The sequence below is a fragment of the Hemicordylus capensis genome, chromosome 1, assembly GCF_027244095.1.
Source record: "Hemicordylus capensis ecotype Gifberg chromosome 1, rHemCap1.1.pri, whole genome shotgun sequence".
Classification (NCBI taxonomy): Eukaryota; Metazoa; Chordata; class Lepidosauria; order Squamata; family Cordylidae; genus Hemicordylus; species Hemicordylus capensis.
This window is the reverse complement of record NC_069657.1, coordinates 240,321,254-240,338,811: the sequence shown is the minus strand read 5'-3', so window position 1 is coordinate 240,338,811 and position 17,558 is coordinate 240,321,254. Positions and strand designations below refer to the sequence as shown.

Sequence of the window (17,558 nt, the reverse complement as noted above, 5' to 3'; positions counted from 1 at the left end):
TGCAGATATCTGCCATCTTGATGCCCGAAAGATGGGCTGCTGAAGCTGCATACGCTCTGGTTGAATGTGCACGCACCGGTTTTGGCGGTGGCACGCCCTGCCGTTGATATACCAAGAAAATGGAGGCGGTCGTAGACTGGCTGAAGCAAAGTCATCTACGGCTTAATCCAGATAAGACTGAAGTTCTGTGGCTGGGCCCTAAGAGGTCAGGGGGGAATTTCCAATTATCGACCCTTGATAGTGCTTGTTTGATACCTCAGCCTACAGTGAAGAGTCTGGGTGTGATTCTTGATGCCTCTTTGAATATGGAGACTCAGATCATGGAGGTCGCTCGAAAGGCCTTTTTTCAGTTATGCCAAATACGGCGGTTAGCCCCTTATCTGTTTCCTCCGGATTTGGCCACTGTGATCCATGCAATGGTTACTTCTAGGTTAGATTATTGCAACTCACTTTATGTGGGGTTGCCATTGCGCCTAACTCAGAGATTGCAACTGGTGCAGAATGCAGTGGCCAAGGTCCTTACTAAGGCGCCTTGGCAAGCACATGTGACACCTTGGCTCGTTCAACTGCACTGGCTGCCGGTTGAGTCCCGGGTTAGGTTTAAGATATTAACTTTAGCATTTAAAGCCCTACACGATATGGGCCCTCCATACCTCCAGGACCGCCTTGTTCAATATATCCCTCGCCGGGTCCTGAGATCGGCCACAAGTAATACCTTGGTGATCCCGGGCCCTAGGGATGTTAAACTGCAATCAATGAGAGCCAGGAACTTCTCAGTGGTGGCCCCAACTCTATGGAATGGTCTTCCAGATAATATCAGAGCTCTCCATGATTTGTTGGCTTTCCGTAAGGCGTGCAAGACGGAAATGTTCCGTCGGGTGTTCGGTCGCTGAGATAGCTGGTCGTAGAGTGATCTGGTAATCCATGGTTATGTTATGTAATGAGTACTGTATGGGGTTGTGGTTATGATGTTATGTATGATGTATTTTATAGAACTGTGTTGCTTTGTATGTTATTGCTTGTAAGCCGCCCTGAGTCCTATGGGAGTAGGGCGACATATAAATCTAACTAAATAATAAATAAAATCAACTCCACTAGCCAATGCGCTAGACATTAGCGGGATATAGGGCAGCCCTTGCACTTACCCTTGTAACCCACAAACAGTTTTTTCGTTTTCCTGAATCCGTAAGTCCTCTGCAGGTAATAGAAAAGAACCCTATGTACGTCCAAAGAATGTAGCAATGCTTCCAAGGGTGTCTGGGGTTTTTGGAAAAAGGTAGGTAAGATTATTTCTTGGTTTAAATGAAATTCTGGTATAATTTTGGGCGAAATCGAGGGTCAAGCCTCATGGCCACCTTATGTGGATAGAACCGAGTAAAAGGCTTTTCCATGCGAAGAGCCATCAATTCACTTACTAGTCTTGCTGATGTGATTGCCACCAGAAAAGCAGGCTTCAGGGTGAGCAGACAGATTGGTACTATCGCCAACGGCTCAAAAGGATGCTCTGTCAAAGTCGCCAGTACTAAAGACAGACTCCACTGTTCAATTGGCTTCCTAACAGGTGGATACAAATTGTTGAGGCCCTTCATAAAGCGCTTGCAATCAGGATGGGAGAAAACCGTATTACCAACCGTATTACCAACCCCTGTACTTTGAGGGGAAAAGCTGCTAAATGTACTTTGATTGAAACATTAGCTAGGCCCTTTAACTTCAGCACAGTCAAGTACAGCAGCACTTGCTGTACCGTGGCACGTAAAGGCCGATACCCCTTGCCACTTATATAGGTTGTGAAACACTTCCACTTTCTGGTGTAATTTTGCCTCGTTGAAAAAAGTCTGTTTAATAGAATGCCCTTCAAAACCCAATCCTCCACGCTGTCATTCAGAGAGTCAGGATATAGGGATGCAGAACTTCTCCCTGATTTCTTTGAAGCAGATCTGGTGCAAGCGGGGAATCTGTGGAAGCCACCTCTTGACAGTTGCAGGAGTGGGGCAAACCACAGTTGGCATGGCCACCATGGTGTCAGAAGAATGCAGGATGCCTTGTCCCTCAAAATTTGTGCTAGTACCGACCTATTATTGGTAATGGAGGAAAGAGATATAGGAGACCCGCACTCCAAGTATACTGGAATGCATCCCCCAGAGATCCATGTCCTATGCCTGCACGAGAGCAGTAGTTGACACACTTTTTGTTGACATTAATCACAAACAAGTCTACCAATGTGACACCCCAGATGTCAAAAACTTTCCTTAGGTAACAATTTATCTCCCATTCGTGTCTTTGGTTATGATAGGAGACTCAACTGAGGCTGTCTGCCAGTTGATTGTCTACACTTCTTATGTGTATCGCCACTGGATAGACGGCATGTGCAACACACCATGTCCAAATTTTTAGGGCTAGAGTACACAGTGACATGGAGACCGTGCCCCCTTGTTTGTTGAGGCAGGCAACTGCTGACGTATTGTCCAGCTTCACTTGCACCACCGTCCCCCCAGCATGGGTTCAAAGGTTCTTAGTGCCAGGAAAACTGCCATCAGCTCTAAGTAATTGATATGTTTTTGTGCCTGTACCTCTGTCTAATTCCCCTGTAGTCAATGGTTCCTGCAATGGGCACTCCTTAGATGGTGCATCTGTTGTCACCCATTGCATTGGGGTCAATGGCACGAATGGCACCCCTTGGGTTAGATTGCGTTCTGTCAACCACCAATGGAAGCTTTTTATTAGACGCTGTTTGTCATCACTGACCAGGTGCCAATCATCTAGTAAGAGATAAACTATTATTCCCTACATCCTGAGGTAGGCTGTCGCGACAGCCATCACCTTAGTGAATACCCTTGGTGCTGTCGAGAGGCTGAAAGGCCGGACTGTATACTAGTATATCAGATTTCCTACCGTGAACTTGAGATAACGGCGGTGATTTTCCTGAATGCCCACATGAAAATAGGTATCCTTCAGCTCTAATGTTGCCCCCCATGTCATCTGGGCCAGGAAGGGCAGAATTGCCTGCAAGGTTGTCATTCTGAATTTTCTGTCCAAGATATAGTAATTGAGGCCCCTTAGGGCCATAACTGCCCTGATATCACCATCTCTTCTTGGGATTTGGAAATAGCAGGAATAAAATCCTGATAGCCTGTTCACCCACTGTACCGGTACAATTGCTTGTTTCTCCAGTAATACTTGCACTTTGTCCTGGAGAATCAACGTGGCTCTGGTAAACTTCATGTCTGAGAATGGTGGTCAAGCTTTGAACTCTATTGCACAACCCGTCTGTATAATACGCAAGACCCATTGATCTGATGTTATATTGTGCCATGCTTGCGCATGGCTTACCAGTTTGATGATGTTTCTGGCAACTACAGAACCAATGTTTGGGGTCCTGGCAATACTGGCAATTTTGTGTGTTTCCAAGCCGAAGTTGTAGGTCTTGGCTAATGCTGCTTTGTGCTGTGGGTGAACAATCCCATCAAAAGGACTGCTTGGAATTGTCCTTGTTTTGGCAGGTGTTACTTCCTGTAGGCTTTTGGTTGAATCCCTTAGATTGTTGATATGGTCTGAATTGTTTCCTAAATTCCCTTTTTTCTTGATAGTGGTAGGGTTATGGCAAGAATAAGAACGACCCTTTGCTGCACTCCCAGGTGCGGATGTTGTCATAAAGGTACGTGCTATGAATTTTGATTTTTTTAAGGAGGTGTGAGCTGACCATTAGCGAGCTGACCAGGGGCCAATCGTCTAAGTAAGGCAGGACCTGCCACCCTTGTTCCTGCAGGAAAGCCACCACCGGGGCCAGGCATTTTGTAAAAACCCTCGGTGCCATTGTGAGGCCAAACGGCAAAGCTTTGAATTGATAGGGGATCCCCCTTATCTGGAAGCGCAGGAAGCGTCAATGCTGAGGGCGTATTGAGACATGATAGTATGTGTCTTTCAAGTCTAGGGAGACCATCCACATATCTTTTTCCAGGATGGTCAATATAGTTTGTATCGATAGCATGCAGGAATGTTTGTACACCAGGTGCCTGTTCAGGGCCATGAAGTCTAGTATAGGATGCCAACCTCCATTCGGTTTCGGCACGAGAAAGTACCTGGAATAGAAACTGGGACTCTCCAGATTGGTGTCCTTCTCTAGTGCATCCTTTGACTGGAGAGCAGAGACCCCCTGGTCCAATTCCGGAGTATACAGCGTAGTCACGACCCCGGACACAGGTGACGTCCCACTGAACTCGAGAGCATAGCCCAAATGTATGACCATAAGGATCCACTGGTCCGTGTTCACCTTGTCCCAGCTTGCCACAAATGGGGCCAAGTGAGTCCGAAAGCGCCCCGAGTCATTGTTTCTTTGGAAAGGTATTTGGGTGCTGTTTCTGAAAGGCCAGCTTACTAGGCTGGAGGCCCAACTTGTATCAGGACTGGAACCTGTTGCTACAAAAGGAGCGTTCAGGCGAAGCTTGCTGCTGAGAAGAGGCTTCTGCTGTTGATAGAGGGACCACCTGGCAGACTTCTGTGGTTTAGGTGTCGAGGATGAATAAGACATGGACCTCGCTGTGCTCCTCAACTTCTGGAGCTTTTGGAGCGTGTCATCCGTCTGCTCTGTAAAGAGGCTGGAACCTTCAAAGGGGAGGTCCTCGACCCTGGCACAGGCCTCATAGGTCAGACCCGAGCAGCGTAGCCAGGCATGCTGTCTGAGAGCTGAGTCTCGGCAGCGCACTCCACCGAGTGTCTAGCTGAGTACAGCTCTTGTTTCGCCACCTGTATTGCCTCACGTAGAAACGCCTTAGCAGGATTGTGTTTGTCCTGTGGCAACAGGTCTAAAAAGGCAGCTACCTTCTCCCACAGAAAGTGGTTATAATGGGCATTGTAGGCCTGATAGTTGGCCACCCTTAGGTGGAGAGCCGAGGCAAGCCATCTCCCAAAGGAGTTTAATTTTCTGCCCTCCTTGTCACCCGAAGCCGATTGGCTGTGACCTCTGGCCTTCTGTCGAGATGCCTCAACGGCAATAGAATTTGGGGTCCGATGATTCTTTAGGAAAGCTGTATCATCCTGCATTTGCACCCTATAAAAGTTATCCAAGTGCTTATTGGGCTGAGAAAGAGTGGCTGGCTTCTTCCAATGGCCTCTCATGACCCCCAACAATGCCAAGTCAAGAGGCAGAGCGGCGGGTATCTTGGCCTCTGCGTCATAAGGCTAAACAAGGGGTCCAATTCCTCTTTCTGCTGCGTACCAAGGCTCATGCCCAGGGCAGAAGTCATGTGAGCCACAAATGCAGAGTACTGTTTATAATCCTCCAACAGAGAAATGAGCTTAAAGTATGTCCAACGGGGACGACCTGGGGGAAGCAACGTCCAATTCCAGGGAGAGAGGATTGCTCTCACAGTCTGATTCAGGAAGCATCAAAGAATCTTGGGTCAAGGCCATCGAAACTGTTGGGGAGTCTATCTTGCTTCCCACAATGTTTGGTATCGAGGCCAGAGACTCTGTCAGCAGTACCTGAGCAGGCTGCGGTGCCTGTTGTAGAACCCGAGTGGCAGAAGGCGAATCACATCACTCAGGCTGCTCTCTAGAGGAGCGTTGCAGGAATCGGGAGCAAGACCTTCTTTCCAAGTGTGAGGGGGGCTCATGCCAGTCCGGTGTCCCATATGTCAGTTCCGGGTGTCCCATATGCGGGATCTTTCCGGTATCAAGAGCCATATCGGAGCAAAGCATAGTCTGAGCGGTAGCCGTCCTGGTATCGTCCACAGGCTCCTTTGTCCCGGTGCCAAGCGCCATAAAATAAGGGCTCAATCTTATCCAAGAGGGAGAAGCAGTCCGTCATACAGTACCAATCCGCCTGCCCAGCTTCATGACAGTCCCATTCCTGATCCTGTCTATAATCAGGAGCAATTATCTGAGTTCCAACGTGAACTCCGATCCCTAGGAGGGAGACACTCCTGGTGTCACCGAGGGAGTGAATGACGCCGAGACAGCCACGACGCGTCTTCTGTGGGCTTGTCGGGCGAATATGGCTCTTCCTCAGCCAAAGCCTATTACGTTCGTCTGTCGCCACTGACAGTTCTCTACTCGTGCAAGCACGATCAGGCACCAAGTCGAAGGAGTCCCTGGCCTGCGGCGAGCTAGGACAGACAGAAACTGACAACTTCGGTATTGGTTGGGCCGAAGCCCTTGCTGAATCCAACTTAGGCTTCTTAGCCAACGGGACCTCCAACGCAGGAACTGACACGGTCTTCTTTTTCTTGGGGATAGGAAGGAGGTGTTGACCCACCGGCAGATCAGGAGGCAGCTTTGGAGTCTTCTTTTTCTTCGGCTTCAAGATTGAGGGAGTTGGAGAAGGATCCAACACCGCGGGCAGAGGACGGTGAAGCAAATCCTCAGAATGCACCGAAGCGCTCAAAACAGTAGAGGGATTGACAATGGAAGATGCCAAAACTGGTATCAAGACTGGGGTTTCGACTTCCACTAGAGCAGATTCCGAACACTCCGACTGCACCAAAGCCATCTTAGCTGACGCTTCAACAATAAGGCTTTCAAAAAACGGAGAGCGAAGCCCCACAGGGCTGTGCGCAGGTGAGAAGCCCTATTCTTGTGAGCCTGTTCATAAACCTCTAGCAATGAAGACAGGTCTCAACAATGTGGGATTCCCCCAGGCACAAGAGACACTCAGTATGAGTATCGGGGGAAGGGATCTGAGAGCTGCAATGAACACATTTATTTAAGTTCGTCGTGCCCAGCATAAAGGCCGTAGGCCAGCCAGTCACCACGCAACGTCCCAGCAGGGCTTGGAGCTCCAAAGAGAGGAAAAACTCTTAAAATATCCTCTCTAATAAAACGCTTGGTGTCCGTCCATGGACGGACACCAAGCGTGCGTTCGTGCCTGGCCTGTTCTGGGCATGCGTGCAGCGCATGCCCAGAACAGAGCAAGAGAGGCACGAACGGCAGGACCCGGCGGCCATGTTGGGGCCGGGAGAAGGAGAAGTGGCCGCCGCCCACGCTGGGAGGAGAGTGCGGGCGAGGCGGCGGCGCGGCCACAGCCACAGGTGGCTGTGGCCACGGCGGGGCAACTGGCGGCGGGAGTGCGGATGAGGCGGCGGCGGGGCCAGAAGCGGCCACCGCAAATAAAGGAGAGAGGCGCCGGGGGAAGAGGCGGCGGGGAAGCTGGCCAAGGTGGTGGCGGAGCTGCCGCCGAGGCCTGGCGCCGCCAGTAAAGCCGGGCAGGGGGGAAACCTTGGGGCCCGATCCCACCATTCCCGTCCCCCCCCAAATTACTAAGGGCCAAATTGCCCCTAAAAAATGCCGCCACGGACGCCGCCGCCGAACCGCCCTCCCAGCTGCCCGATCCCACCATTTGTACAGGAAAGAGGAGCTCGCTAGCAGAGCTCCTCTTTCTGCAAAGGCTCTTCTCAAACTGGCGCTTTGAGCGGAAAGGACGCCCTTTCCGCTCAAAGCGCCAGTTTGAAAAGAGCCTTTGCAGAGAGAGAAGCTCTGCTAGCGAGCTCCTCTTTCCTGTACAAATGGTGGGATCGGGCAGCTGGGAGGGCGGTTCGGCGGCGGGGGCCGAAAGCATTACTAGCGCCCATTTTTCAACAGGCTAAAATTCACTTGTAGAGTCACATAAAAGATCAAATCAAGTGGGAACAAGGCAGAATACTTTAGCAGAAATGAATGAAAAAAGTACTTAAATCATCCTGAGAAAGATGTTTCACGTCTATTATCTATAAAAAAATTAATGTTTTAAATCTATTCATATGCAGTTATGCTATATATCATCATTCATGTTCAAAATCTGCTCTGAAACGGTGCTTAAATATCACTTTTGTGGATACTTTTCTTAAACATGAGTTTAAACATGCAGAATGACTCCTTGTACTACAAATATGCAAATAAAGTGCAGGATTTCTGCTAAGCTATAATCAAATGAACATTTCCACTTACCTCAGTAACCTTACCAACTTAGTAAAAGAAACTTACTTTTTAAAGATCTGCAGATTCAAGCCTTCAATTTCATTTACATATCAGTCTTGCAACTGCACAGGTCTCACAGGTTTACATGAAACGTGAGAGCATATAACTGCATGTAGCACTGAATGTACAAGTTATAGTATTTGTTAACACTTACACTGCCACAACATTTCTGGAAATCTGCTCATCATCATCTTCACTTGAGCTGCTGCAAGTGGCCTCAGAATCTAAGCTCTCTTCCATCTGAGACAGTAGTCCTGCTGTAGAACAAGCAAACTTACTGATTTTACCAGGTAAAACATCAAAATCGTGCTGGACATCTTTACCCACATTAGTTTCTAAATTGTTGCTTTCAGTTTTAATTCCAGTGCATCTATGAAAACTGCCACCCAAAATCCTGGCTGGATCATGAAATGCTTTCATTCTCTGTAGTTGATGTCTCACAAAACATTTCATCTGCTGGTCACAGTGTTTGACAACATGCTTTGCCAATAGTATTTGCAAACGTTTCTGAGTTCTTTTGGCCTGGCTGAGTAAAACCTGTTGCTTGTTTACACACTGAAGTAAGGAGAAATTCAATGCCTGTTCTTTACTGCTGGGATTGCAGTTCGTTGTTCCTTCCGAAGCATCATGATGCACTTGATGGAATGAGTCTTCTTTTTTTGTCTCAGTATTTACAAATAAAGCCTTGCCAAAAAAGCCATTCTTTCGGTACCATTTAGAGTTAGGAAGCCGTCTTTCTTCTGTATTGCTGGGTTCAATTAAACATGAATCCAATAGTTTTCCAATTTCTGGTAAATTCTGAGTTGTTGTCCCTGATAAAGTTTCTCCTCTGATCTGCTCCCCAGATTCTGAATTAATAATTTGACTGAAGTGTGTATTAGTGCTGTTACACAAAGGATTTCTCATCTTGGAGCAACTGTGCTCTTCTGAGGTTTTGAGCATACAATTTTTATTATTTACACTGAGAGCAGAATTGGCACTCATTAATAAGGGGTAATGTTTAGAAGAGTGAGAGTCAAAGCACTTTAAATTAAAGTGATCATTGGTATGTTTGGACTGAGAGGTGGGAAGCCCCCGAACTGAGCAAGTGATCTTTGTGACAGAGCCATCCTTCATTTTCTCCTTGACTACTCTGGTACTTGCCATGCCCAATGTCTCATTGGATTCCATAGCTCTTGAAGACAAGGATGGGGATAAATAGATACCATGTCCTTTCATTGCTTTCTCTCGAAGAGCAGGTGTCATAGCTGTTGTAAGCAGTTTTTAAACAAACCTGTAAGAAAACAAATACCGAGTAAGAATGCCATATTTTTAATCTTCATTGCTTTGACATTACATAAAGGGAAAATAATCCTAAATAATATTTACATTTGTTCTTTAAGTATATAAAATCATCTAATCAATGGTGCCATGACTCATAAGACTAATCCAGAGCATCTGGCAACAGGGTGTTCTCTACTTTCCAAAACAATAGCATGCAGATATATTTACATACTATATTTTTAGTCACTGTTAAAATAAAGTGTGCTGTCAAGTTGGTGTTGACTCCTGGCAACCACAAAGCCCTGTTGTTGTCTTTGGTAGAATACAGGAGGGGTTTACCATTGTCAGTATGAGATGATGCCTTTCAGCATCTTCTTATATCGCTGCTGCCCGATATAGGCGTTTCCCATCGTTTGGGAAACATACCAGTGGGGATTTGAAATGGCAACCTCTATCTTGCTAGTCAAGTCATTGAAAAAGACCTATCATATACACATAAGAGAGACCACATATCTATTGAAAAGTAGTTGATCCTGAGAATAAAGCTTTGAGTCAAAACTATCAGTAGCAGGATAAAGGAGAGCTGCTAGGTAATGGCTATTACATTTTTTTAAAAGTGTGTGTGTGTGTGTGTGTGTGTGTGTCAGACAGATAAGACACCGCCAACTTTCTTAAACATGCACATCCCCAACTGGAAAGGCGCTCCCATTCGCAAGTGAGAAACTCTGACCTTAAGAGCTGTATAGCTGGGTTCTATCCAAATAAAGCAAAGTGACTAAAACATATACAAATCAATCCGTTGATTTATTTAGCCCTAGCAAAAATATCTGATTCAGAAACTACATATGAAAATAATTCGGGATTAGACAGATTTTATTAGCTTGCCATGTACTTTGGTGGCAGCAACTAAAGAGCTGGCTACTTTTCTTATTTATTATATGTGCGCCCAAACGTCCATCACTGGGCAGTTTACAACAACATGGGCCTTTATAACATGGGCCCTGGTGTAAGCCAATAAGAAATTTACATAGAACCCCAAAGACCTCCCAAGATAAACCATGAGCAATGGCCAAATAAATACATCACAAAAACCACTGTAGAAATTACAGAGACAACAGCACATAGGTCAAGTCTTGCGCCTTCTCAGGCACCCATGGGCACATATGTTCTGCAACAGGAATCCTAGCCATACAGTGTCTACACAGCGAAAGGTAGGACATTAAATCTAGCAGCTGAAAAGGCTTTCCTAAAATGGATCTCTTTGAAGTTTGATAAACTCCTGGGAATGAGGAGGAAGAGAGATTAGTACAACTATAAAGAAGAGAACAATATTTCATGGCAGGGGCTAATGTATGTTGACTATGTCTTAAAGTCTTTACCTTAGGCATACTCTGGCTTTACGATATCCCAAAGAAAGCACTAAATCCTGAGAAGGGTCAATAGTTTTCAGCTTTAATTGCCAACTTTTCAGCAAAGAGGACACATATAAGTAAGCAAATAATAGAAGTAATAAACCTTGGGGTATAATATATAAAGGATATTGCAAAAAGTACCATTAATTCCAACTGGGTTTTTAAAGCATACAAAAAGTTACTTTTCACAAGCTTCTTCCTACTTACTTTGAAAAGAAAACAAAAACTATTAGATTGCAGAAGAGGAGTGATCCAATAGTTGTTTATATGTTCACACTAGAAAACAATAAGGATAAGCCAGTGAAGAGGCAACCCATCACATACTCTCCCTTCCATGCGTCACCTTGCATTTTGTCAGAAGGATGCTCTGCTGGGCCCATTCCCTCCTGGTACACTATAGAGCACTCTGACAGCAAGCCATAGATGCCTAATGCGAATTAAAGTACCGCTTTTCATTGCCAAGATAAATAAAATAAAATAATCAACATTCTAAGCAAATCCTTTTCTATGGTATGCATATGTCATTCTAAACAAAAAAAGGTATTATACTGTCACTGTGGGAACATGAAATGATAGGAAGATATAACCAGTCCTACAAAAATATTTTAGGTTACAATTCTACCCACACTTAATAGGGAGAGGCTTACTTGGCGGAACTTGCATCTGAGTAAGCAAAGGCTTATCCCATTTGGAGTCTAAGCACTACCTTATGCGGAGACAGAGGGAAGACTCTTCTTAGATGTCAAGGCACCTTTTTGGTGTCTGTATGACCAGGTACATACATTTTTCTAGCCAGATAAACTGTACAAAATGCATAGCTTCAATTAATAAAAACCCCAAAGATTTAACACACTGCTATTATTATAGACTTTGCATTGATTCTCTAAAATATACTGAAGGCAAAAGGACAGCATTTAAAATTACTCCTAATGTACTTTATTATTAAAGGAAAAACAGCATTAAGCAGAAACATTATGACTTCCTATATACATTTATGGTGGACTTGTAATAAGTCTAAAAGCTATTGGGATTTAATATGCAATGAGCTTAAGAAAGTGTTTAAAATGACTTTCCCCAAGAACCCAGAAACAATACTATTAGGCATTGACAACAGTTCATTGCCTAGGAAATACTGGATCCTCTTCATGTATCTGACAGCAGCAGCAAGACTGACATTTGCATACAAATGGAAAGACATCCATTGCCGGAGTAAAGAGGATTGGATACTTAAAGTGTTAGAGTTGGCAGAAATGGCAAAGCTAACAGCATTATTAAGAAATAAATTTGAAGCATTTAAAAGGGAGTGGGACCCTCTTCTTATTTACCTAAAAACATATCATAAAATGGATTTCTATCAGGCTTTTGAGTGGTAACAAAAATGTTTTTAAAATGCCCTAGATCTGACTTTCGTATGATTTATCGGGGGGGGGGGGGGAGAACGATTAAATTACAGGCAAGACTTGGGTATTGTAACTGATACTTGTTCTAATGATGAGATGGAAGTCCTCTTGTCTGTGTGTGTGTCTTTCTTTTTCCCTTTTTTCCTTTTTGTGTGTGCGTGTATCTTATGTTGTAAAAAATTGAATTAAAAGTTATTTTTTTAAAAAAAGGCAGAAACATTATGACTGCCAACAAAACATGTTGTTTTGCCTCCTGACACATCTGTGAGATATTTTGTTCCATCCTGAATGGTAAAATTAATTCCACCCTTACTGGAAACAAAATCTTATAGGCAAACATTTTGTACTCGTAAATGAACACTACTGTCTATAGAAATTTGAAGTTGTACTGAAGGAAAAACAGTGATTGTACAAAATAATAGTTTGCAATTCTAAGCTTAGCTACTTCAAAGTAAATCACACTGAGATCAATGAGACTTATGGCCAAACGATATGTTCAGGACAAGTGCGCGTTCTTATGTGACTATCACATTCACCTATAAAGCAAGGATATGGGGTTATGCTATTTATACCAAAATGAGCAGACGAGGGAAAAAGTAAACCCCATCCCCTCCCTCACTTCACCACTGATTATAATCAGTTTCCCCAGCCCAGCTCTGATACCAGAAGCCAAACAGAGATAAAACTGTTTATATTAAAGCAGCTGAGCATAGTAAAGGGCAGGGTTCACACACATGGGAACGTAGAAAGCCACCTTTTTATACAAAATGAAACCACTTGTCTATATAGTTCATTGCTGTCCACAGTGACTAGCAGCCACTCTCAGGGTTTCAGACAGCAGGCTTTCCAGCCTTATTTGGAGATATGCCAGGGATTTAACCTGCAACTTCAGGATGCAAAGAATGTGCTCTATCACTGAGTTACAACCTCATCCCCAGAATATGGCACCAACAAACTTGCTCCAGATGTCTAGTTTGGTTCTTATTGCCTAATAAGCAGGCTGTACTGTAAAATATTTCTTTCCCATAGGTTAATACTGAATGTTCCAGGATGACAGAAAAGAAAAAGCTGCTAAGTCGGCAAAAACTAGGGCTAAACATAAATTTTCGAAACGTAAAACAAAGGAGACTGGAGTAATGTTTTTAAACGCACACTGATACAAGTCACATTGGATTTGCTTTTGCTTGCTCATGTTTTAATTACTCAGATCAATTTTTGTATGCAGGGTAATTTTTCCTTCTGCCACAGCAAAGCAAATATTTGTCAACTGTTCTGTATGTCTTCTCACTGGATTAGTCCCAAAGCTGTACAAATAGAGGTCTCCACTCCAATTTTCTGCAATCCTATCCCAGGAGAGACTTTCTAGGAGTACAAGGAACTGTTGTGGGGAGGAGGAAACAGAAAAACTCTTTTGTCAAGCAGATTTCTACTTGTACAACTTTGAATACATTCTACTATTCACAATTTTATCCAAAATACCTGTACTCTCCTCCAATTCCACTCCTTAAAACAAAAACTTTCCACTTTTTGAACCCTCCCATTATACAGGAGTCCTGTATAATCATCCATTATATTTCTGTCTCCAAGGTTTCTAATTTTAATGTTCCAGAGAAAACAGATTTCTACCACCACCATGTATTTAAACTCTGCCTACTATTCATTTACTGTGGGTCTTGTCTCCCCATCCCCTCCCAATCCCTTAAATATGAATAATCTGTGCAGTATCATCATCATCATTATTATTTATTCTATTTCTATACCGCCCTTCCAAAAATGGCTCAGGGCGGTTCATGCTATACTAATTTGTTATTTATTTAATACATTTGTATACCTCCCAAAATGCAAGTCTCTAGGTTTACAACAAAACAATTTTTAAAAAACAAATAAAAAGGTTAAAACATTACAATTTAAAATTTAAAATGTTTAAACTATTAAAAACACAATTAAAACAGTATCTAATTAAAAGCCTGGGTGAACAAATGTATCTTGACTGTAAAGGTTGTAAGAGATGGGGAGGCTCTTATTTCTGCAGGAAGAGTGTTCCAAAGCCTCTGGGCAGCAATGGAGAAGGCCCGTCCCTGAGTAGCCAACCGACTACTCAGTCTGGCAACCAAAGATGAACCTCTCTTGATGATCTCAACCAGCGGTGTGCAGTTCATAGTGAAGAAGAGGTTCTCTTTAGGGCTTTATAGGTTATAACCAAGACCTTGTATTTTGCCCAGAAACTGATCAGCAACCAGTGTAGTTCTTTTAAGATAGGAGTGATATGGTCTCTCCGAGATGACCCAGAGACCAACCTGGCTGCCGCATTCTGGACTAACTGCAGTTTCTGGATTACGTACAAAGGCAGCCCCACATAGAGCGCATTGCAGTAATCAAGTCTGGAGGTGACCAGCAGATGAACTACTGTTCTGAGGTCATTTATCTCAAGAAACAGACGCAGTAGGCGTATCAGCCAAAGCTGATAAAGGCACCTCTGACCACTGCCTCAACCTGGAACACCAGGGAGAGGTTTGTGTCCATAGGCACCCCTAGACTGCATACCTGTTCCTTCGGGAGAAGTGTGACCTCATCCAGAACTGGCAGATCAAAATCATCTCCCAAGTTCCGACCCCGAACAATAAATACCTCCATCTTATCTGGATTCAGCCTCAGCTTGTTATCTCTCATGCCCATCACTGCCTCCAGGCAAGCATTTGGGAAGGTTTTGCCTTCTCCTGATGATGCTGACATAGAGAAAAAGATTTGGGTGTCATCAGCATACTGATAACACCCTGCACCAAATCTCCTGATGATTTCTCCCAGCAGTTTCATGTACATGTTAAACAACATCAGATACAATACGGAGCCCTGAGGGACACCATACCAAAGTTCAGATTTTAAAGAACAACAGTCCCTGAGGGACACCATCTGGAATCTGCCTGAGAAATAAGAGTAGAACCACTGCAAAGCTGTGCCTCCCATCCTCAACCCCCTCAGACACTCTAGACGGATACTATAGTCAATAGTATCGAAAGCCACCAAGTTTATTTAGTTTATTTTCTGGTTATGGAACATAATGGGCAGGGGCAAAGCACATTTTGCTTTTTTCCAAGCAAGAAAAAGAAGTTTTCAGGAAACTCTATGGCATACTATAGTAAAGTAGTAGTACCGGTTTTGTAAAGCAGAAGGTTAAACTTGCCATCACTTAAATAAAAGTCTACATCTAACTCAGAGCATCCCTTCAAAAATGATGTTACTGCATTACCTTGAAAGCAACAAAGAACAGGCTAAAACCTTCCTCAATTCACCCCTTTGCATATATATTATATATGTACTTATTAACCCAAGCTATTGTTAAAAGTTGTTACGCCCACATGATTACCGGCTCCATCACAATGCCAGTTGGTGCTGTGGGGATCAGGGGCCGCTTGGCCCTCAGAAGTCACAGAATTTAAAACATTCTGGGGAGACCTCCAATGCCAGGAGGCTGATTTTAGTTTCCCAGTTGGGAGTCTCCTCATGAGTTGCTGCAGCGCGGAGCCACACCATGGCAACTCACGATCACAGAAACAGGGTTAGCGAAGCACTCACTCCGCTTACCTTGTTTTAGGGGAGGGGTATTTAGATGGGCTAACTGCCGCAGGCGAGCCCGATGGTTCTCACGACCACTCAAAAGCAGGCTGGGCTCCCTCAGCCCACTTTTGAGCAGCCATGAGAATAGCTTCAGTGTTTCATTCTACTGCAAAGGATGACTAATCAGTTTTCCCTATTGCTTTTACACATTGCTGAATTAAAAGAGATGATAAAAACTATTTAAAATTGAATAGTTCTAGAGTAGAACTAATGGAGCCTACTTTCTCACGTGCTGTGAATTTGGTTTGTATCCAACTGTCAATAGATGGGTTACAAAGGAGCATTGTCTATACTCCGTGTCCACTAATTTGAAACAACATGGCAGAAGCAAAATAATACCCCCATCAGGGTCCCCTCCCATATGCTGTGAACTTGGTTTGTATCAGATTGTAAACACAAAAAGTTATTAGAGAAAGCTATACAGACAACACACAGATCTCACAAGCCTTCTTCATTTTAGAAAGCAAGCTAAAAACACAACTGAACACAAGAGTTTAAGGACAGAGAAAATGTAATGCTTAGCAAGTTATCAGAAACTATAGTTTAAATTATGTAGTTACAGAGGCTATTCCCACGATCACTGGAAATCAGGCTAAGGGAGCTTAGCCTGCTTCAGGGATCTTGAGAACCACAGGGCTCACAGGCAAGCCCGGTGCTCCCAAGGGGGCTAGCCCTCCTAATTCCCCCTCACCTTAAATGAGGTTAACGGAGCGAGCGCTCCATTAACCTCATTTTTTTGCTCGTGTGTCGCTGCAGCACGTGACAACACACAAGTAGGCCCCTGACCTGGAGGCTGCTTGCAGCCTCCTGGGCTCGGGGGTGTCTCCAGGATGCCCTGCGTGTTGCGTGGGGCATCCTGGAACTTCCAGGGGCTGCATGGCTCCCAATCCCCACAGCCTCCTCCAGCTCTGTGATGGAGCCAGCAGTCGTGTGGGCAGCCTTTTGATCGTCTGCAAAGAGAGTGGGCTTAGCCCACTCTCCCCGCAGACCCGGAACAAGCTCTTCTCACCGATCGTGAGAAGAGCTTCACAGTGTATTAACACTACCCTAGGTAAATAAAATAAAAGGTGACTGACATCCCAACTAAATGCAAGTGCTACTCGAGAAGTGCTGGAGCTGACAGATGCACCATTGGTACTTGCATGTGTGTGTGTGGGAGAGGGGTGAATTTCAACAATCTCCTCTTCCCCAGAAGCCCTCTGTGCCACCCCAAAACATGTCCCGGGCAGCTGTACAACCTTCAGGGATATATTTTCAAGTGACACACAGCCTTCTGGTAATAGTGTTAGGCTGTTTTGCTAGTCAGGATGTCAGTCAACATTTTTTAATTCATACTGTCTCTCTGGAATGACAAGGGGTGACAAGGGATGATGATGATGAAGTGACAAGGGATGATGTTCTAAACTGTCTGGAAAAACTGAAACCTAACAAATCACCAGGGCCAGATGGCATCCATCCAAGAGTCTTCAAAGAACTCAAATGTGAAATTGCCGACCTCCTTGCCAAAATATTTAACTTATGCCTGAAATCGGGCTCTGTACCAGAGGACAGGAGAGTAGCAAATGTAACACCGATTTTCAAAAAGGGATCCAGGGGCGATCCAGGAAATTATGGGCCGGTTAGCTTAACGTCCATTCCAGGCAAATTGATGGAAAGCATCCTCAAGGATAAGATTGTAAAGCACCTAGAAGAACAGGCCCTGCTGGGAGTGAGCCAGCATGGCTTCCGCAAAGGTAAATCTTGCCTCACCAACCTTTTGGACTTCTTTGAGAGTGTCAACGAGTGTGTGGATCAAGGTGATCCAGTTGACATAGTCTACCTGGACTTCCAAAAAGCTTTTGACAAAGTTCCTCATCAAAGATTCCTGAGGAAACTTAGCTGTCATGGGATAAAGGGACAAGTACATGTGTGGATTGCT

The 17,558-nt window shown here is 44.5% G+C and overlaps 1 protein-coding gene across 9 annotated transcripts in view; it reads right to left on the bottom strand.

Annotated features, from left to right (window-relative positions):
- The window catches only part of LOC128339524 (KAT8 regulatory NSL complex subunit 1-like protein), a 108,318-nt gene that overhangs the window by 69,575 nt on the left and 21,185 nt on the right, over positions 1–17,558 (bottom strand). For all 9 annotated transcript variants that reach the window (XR_008313070.1, XR_008313071.1, XR_008313069.1 and 6 more), the window contains exon 2: positions 8,105–9,223. Coding sequence is in view for 6 of the 9 variants with exons in the window: in XM_053283598.1 (XP_053139573.1) it covers positions 8,105–9,195 (1,091 nt within the window). In the remaining 3 variants the exon portion in view is untranslated. The remainder of the gene's footprint in view (positions 1–8,104; positions 9,224–17,558) is intronic.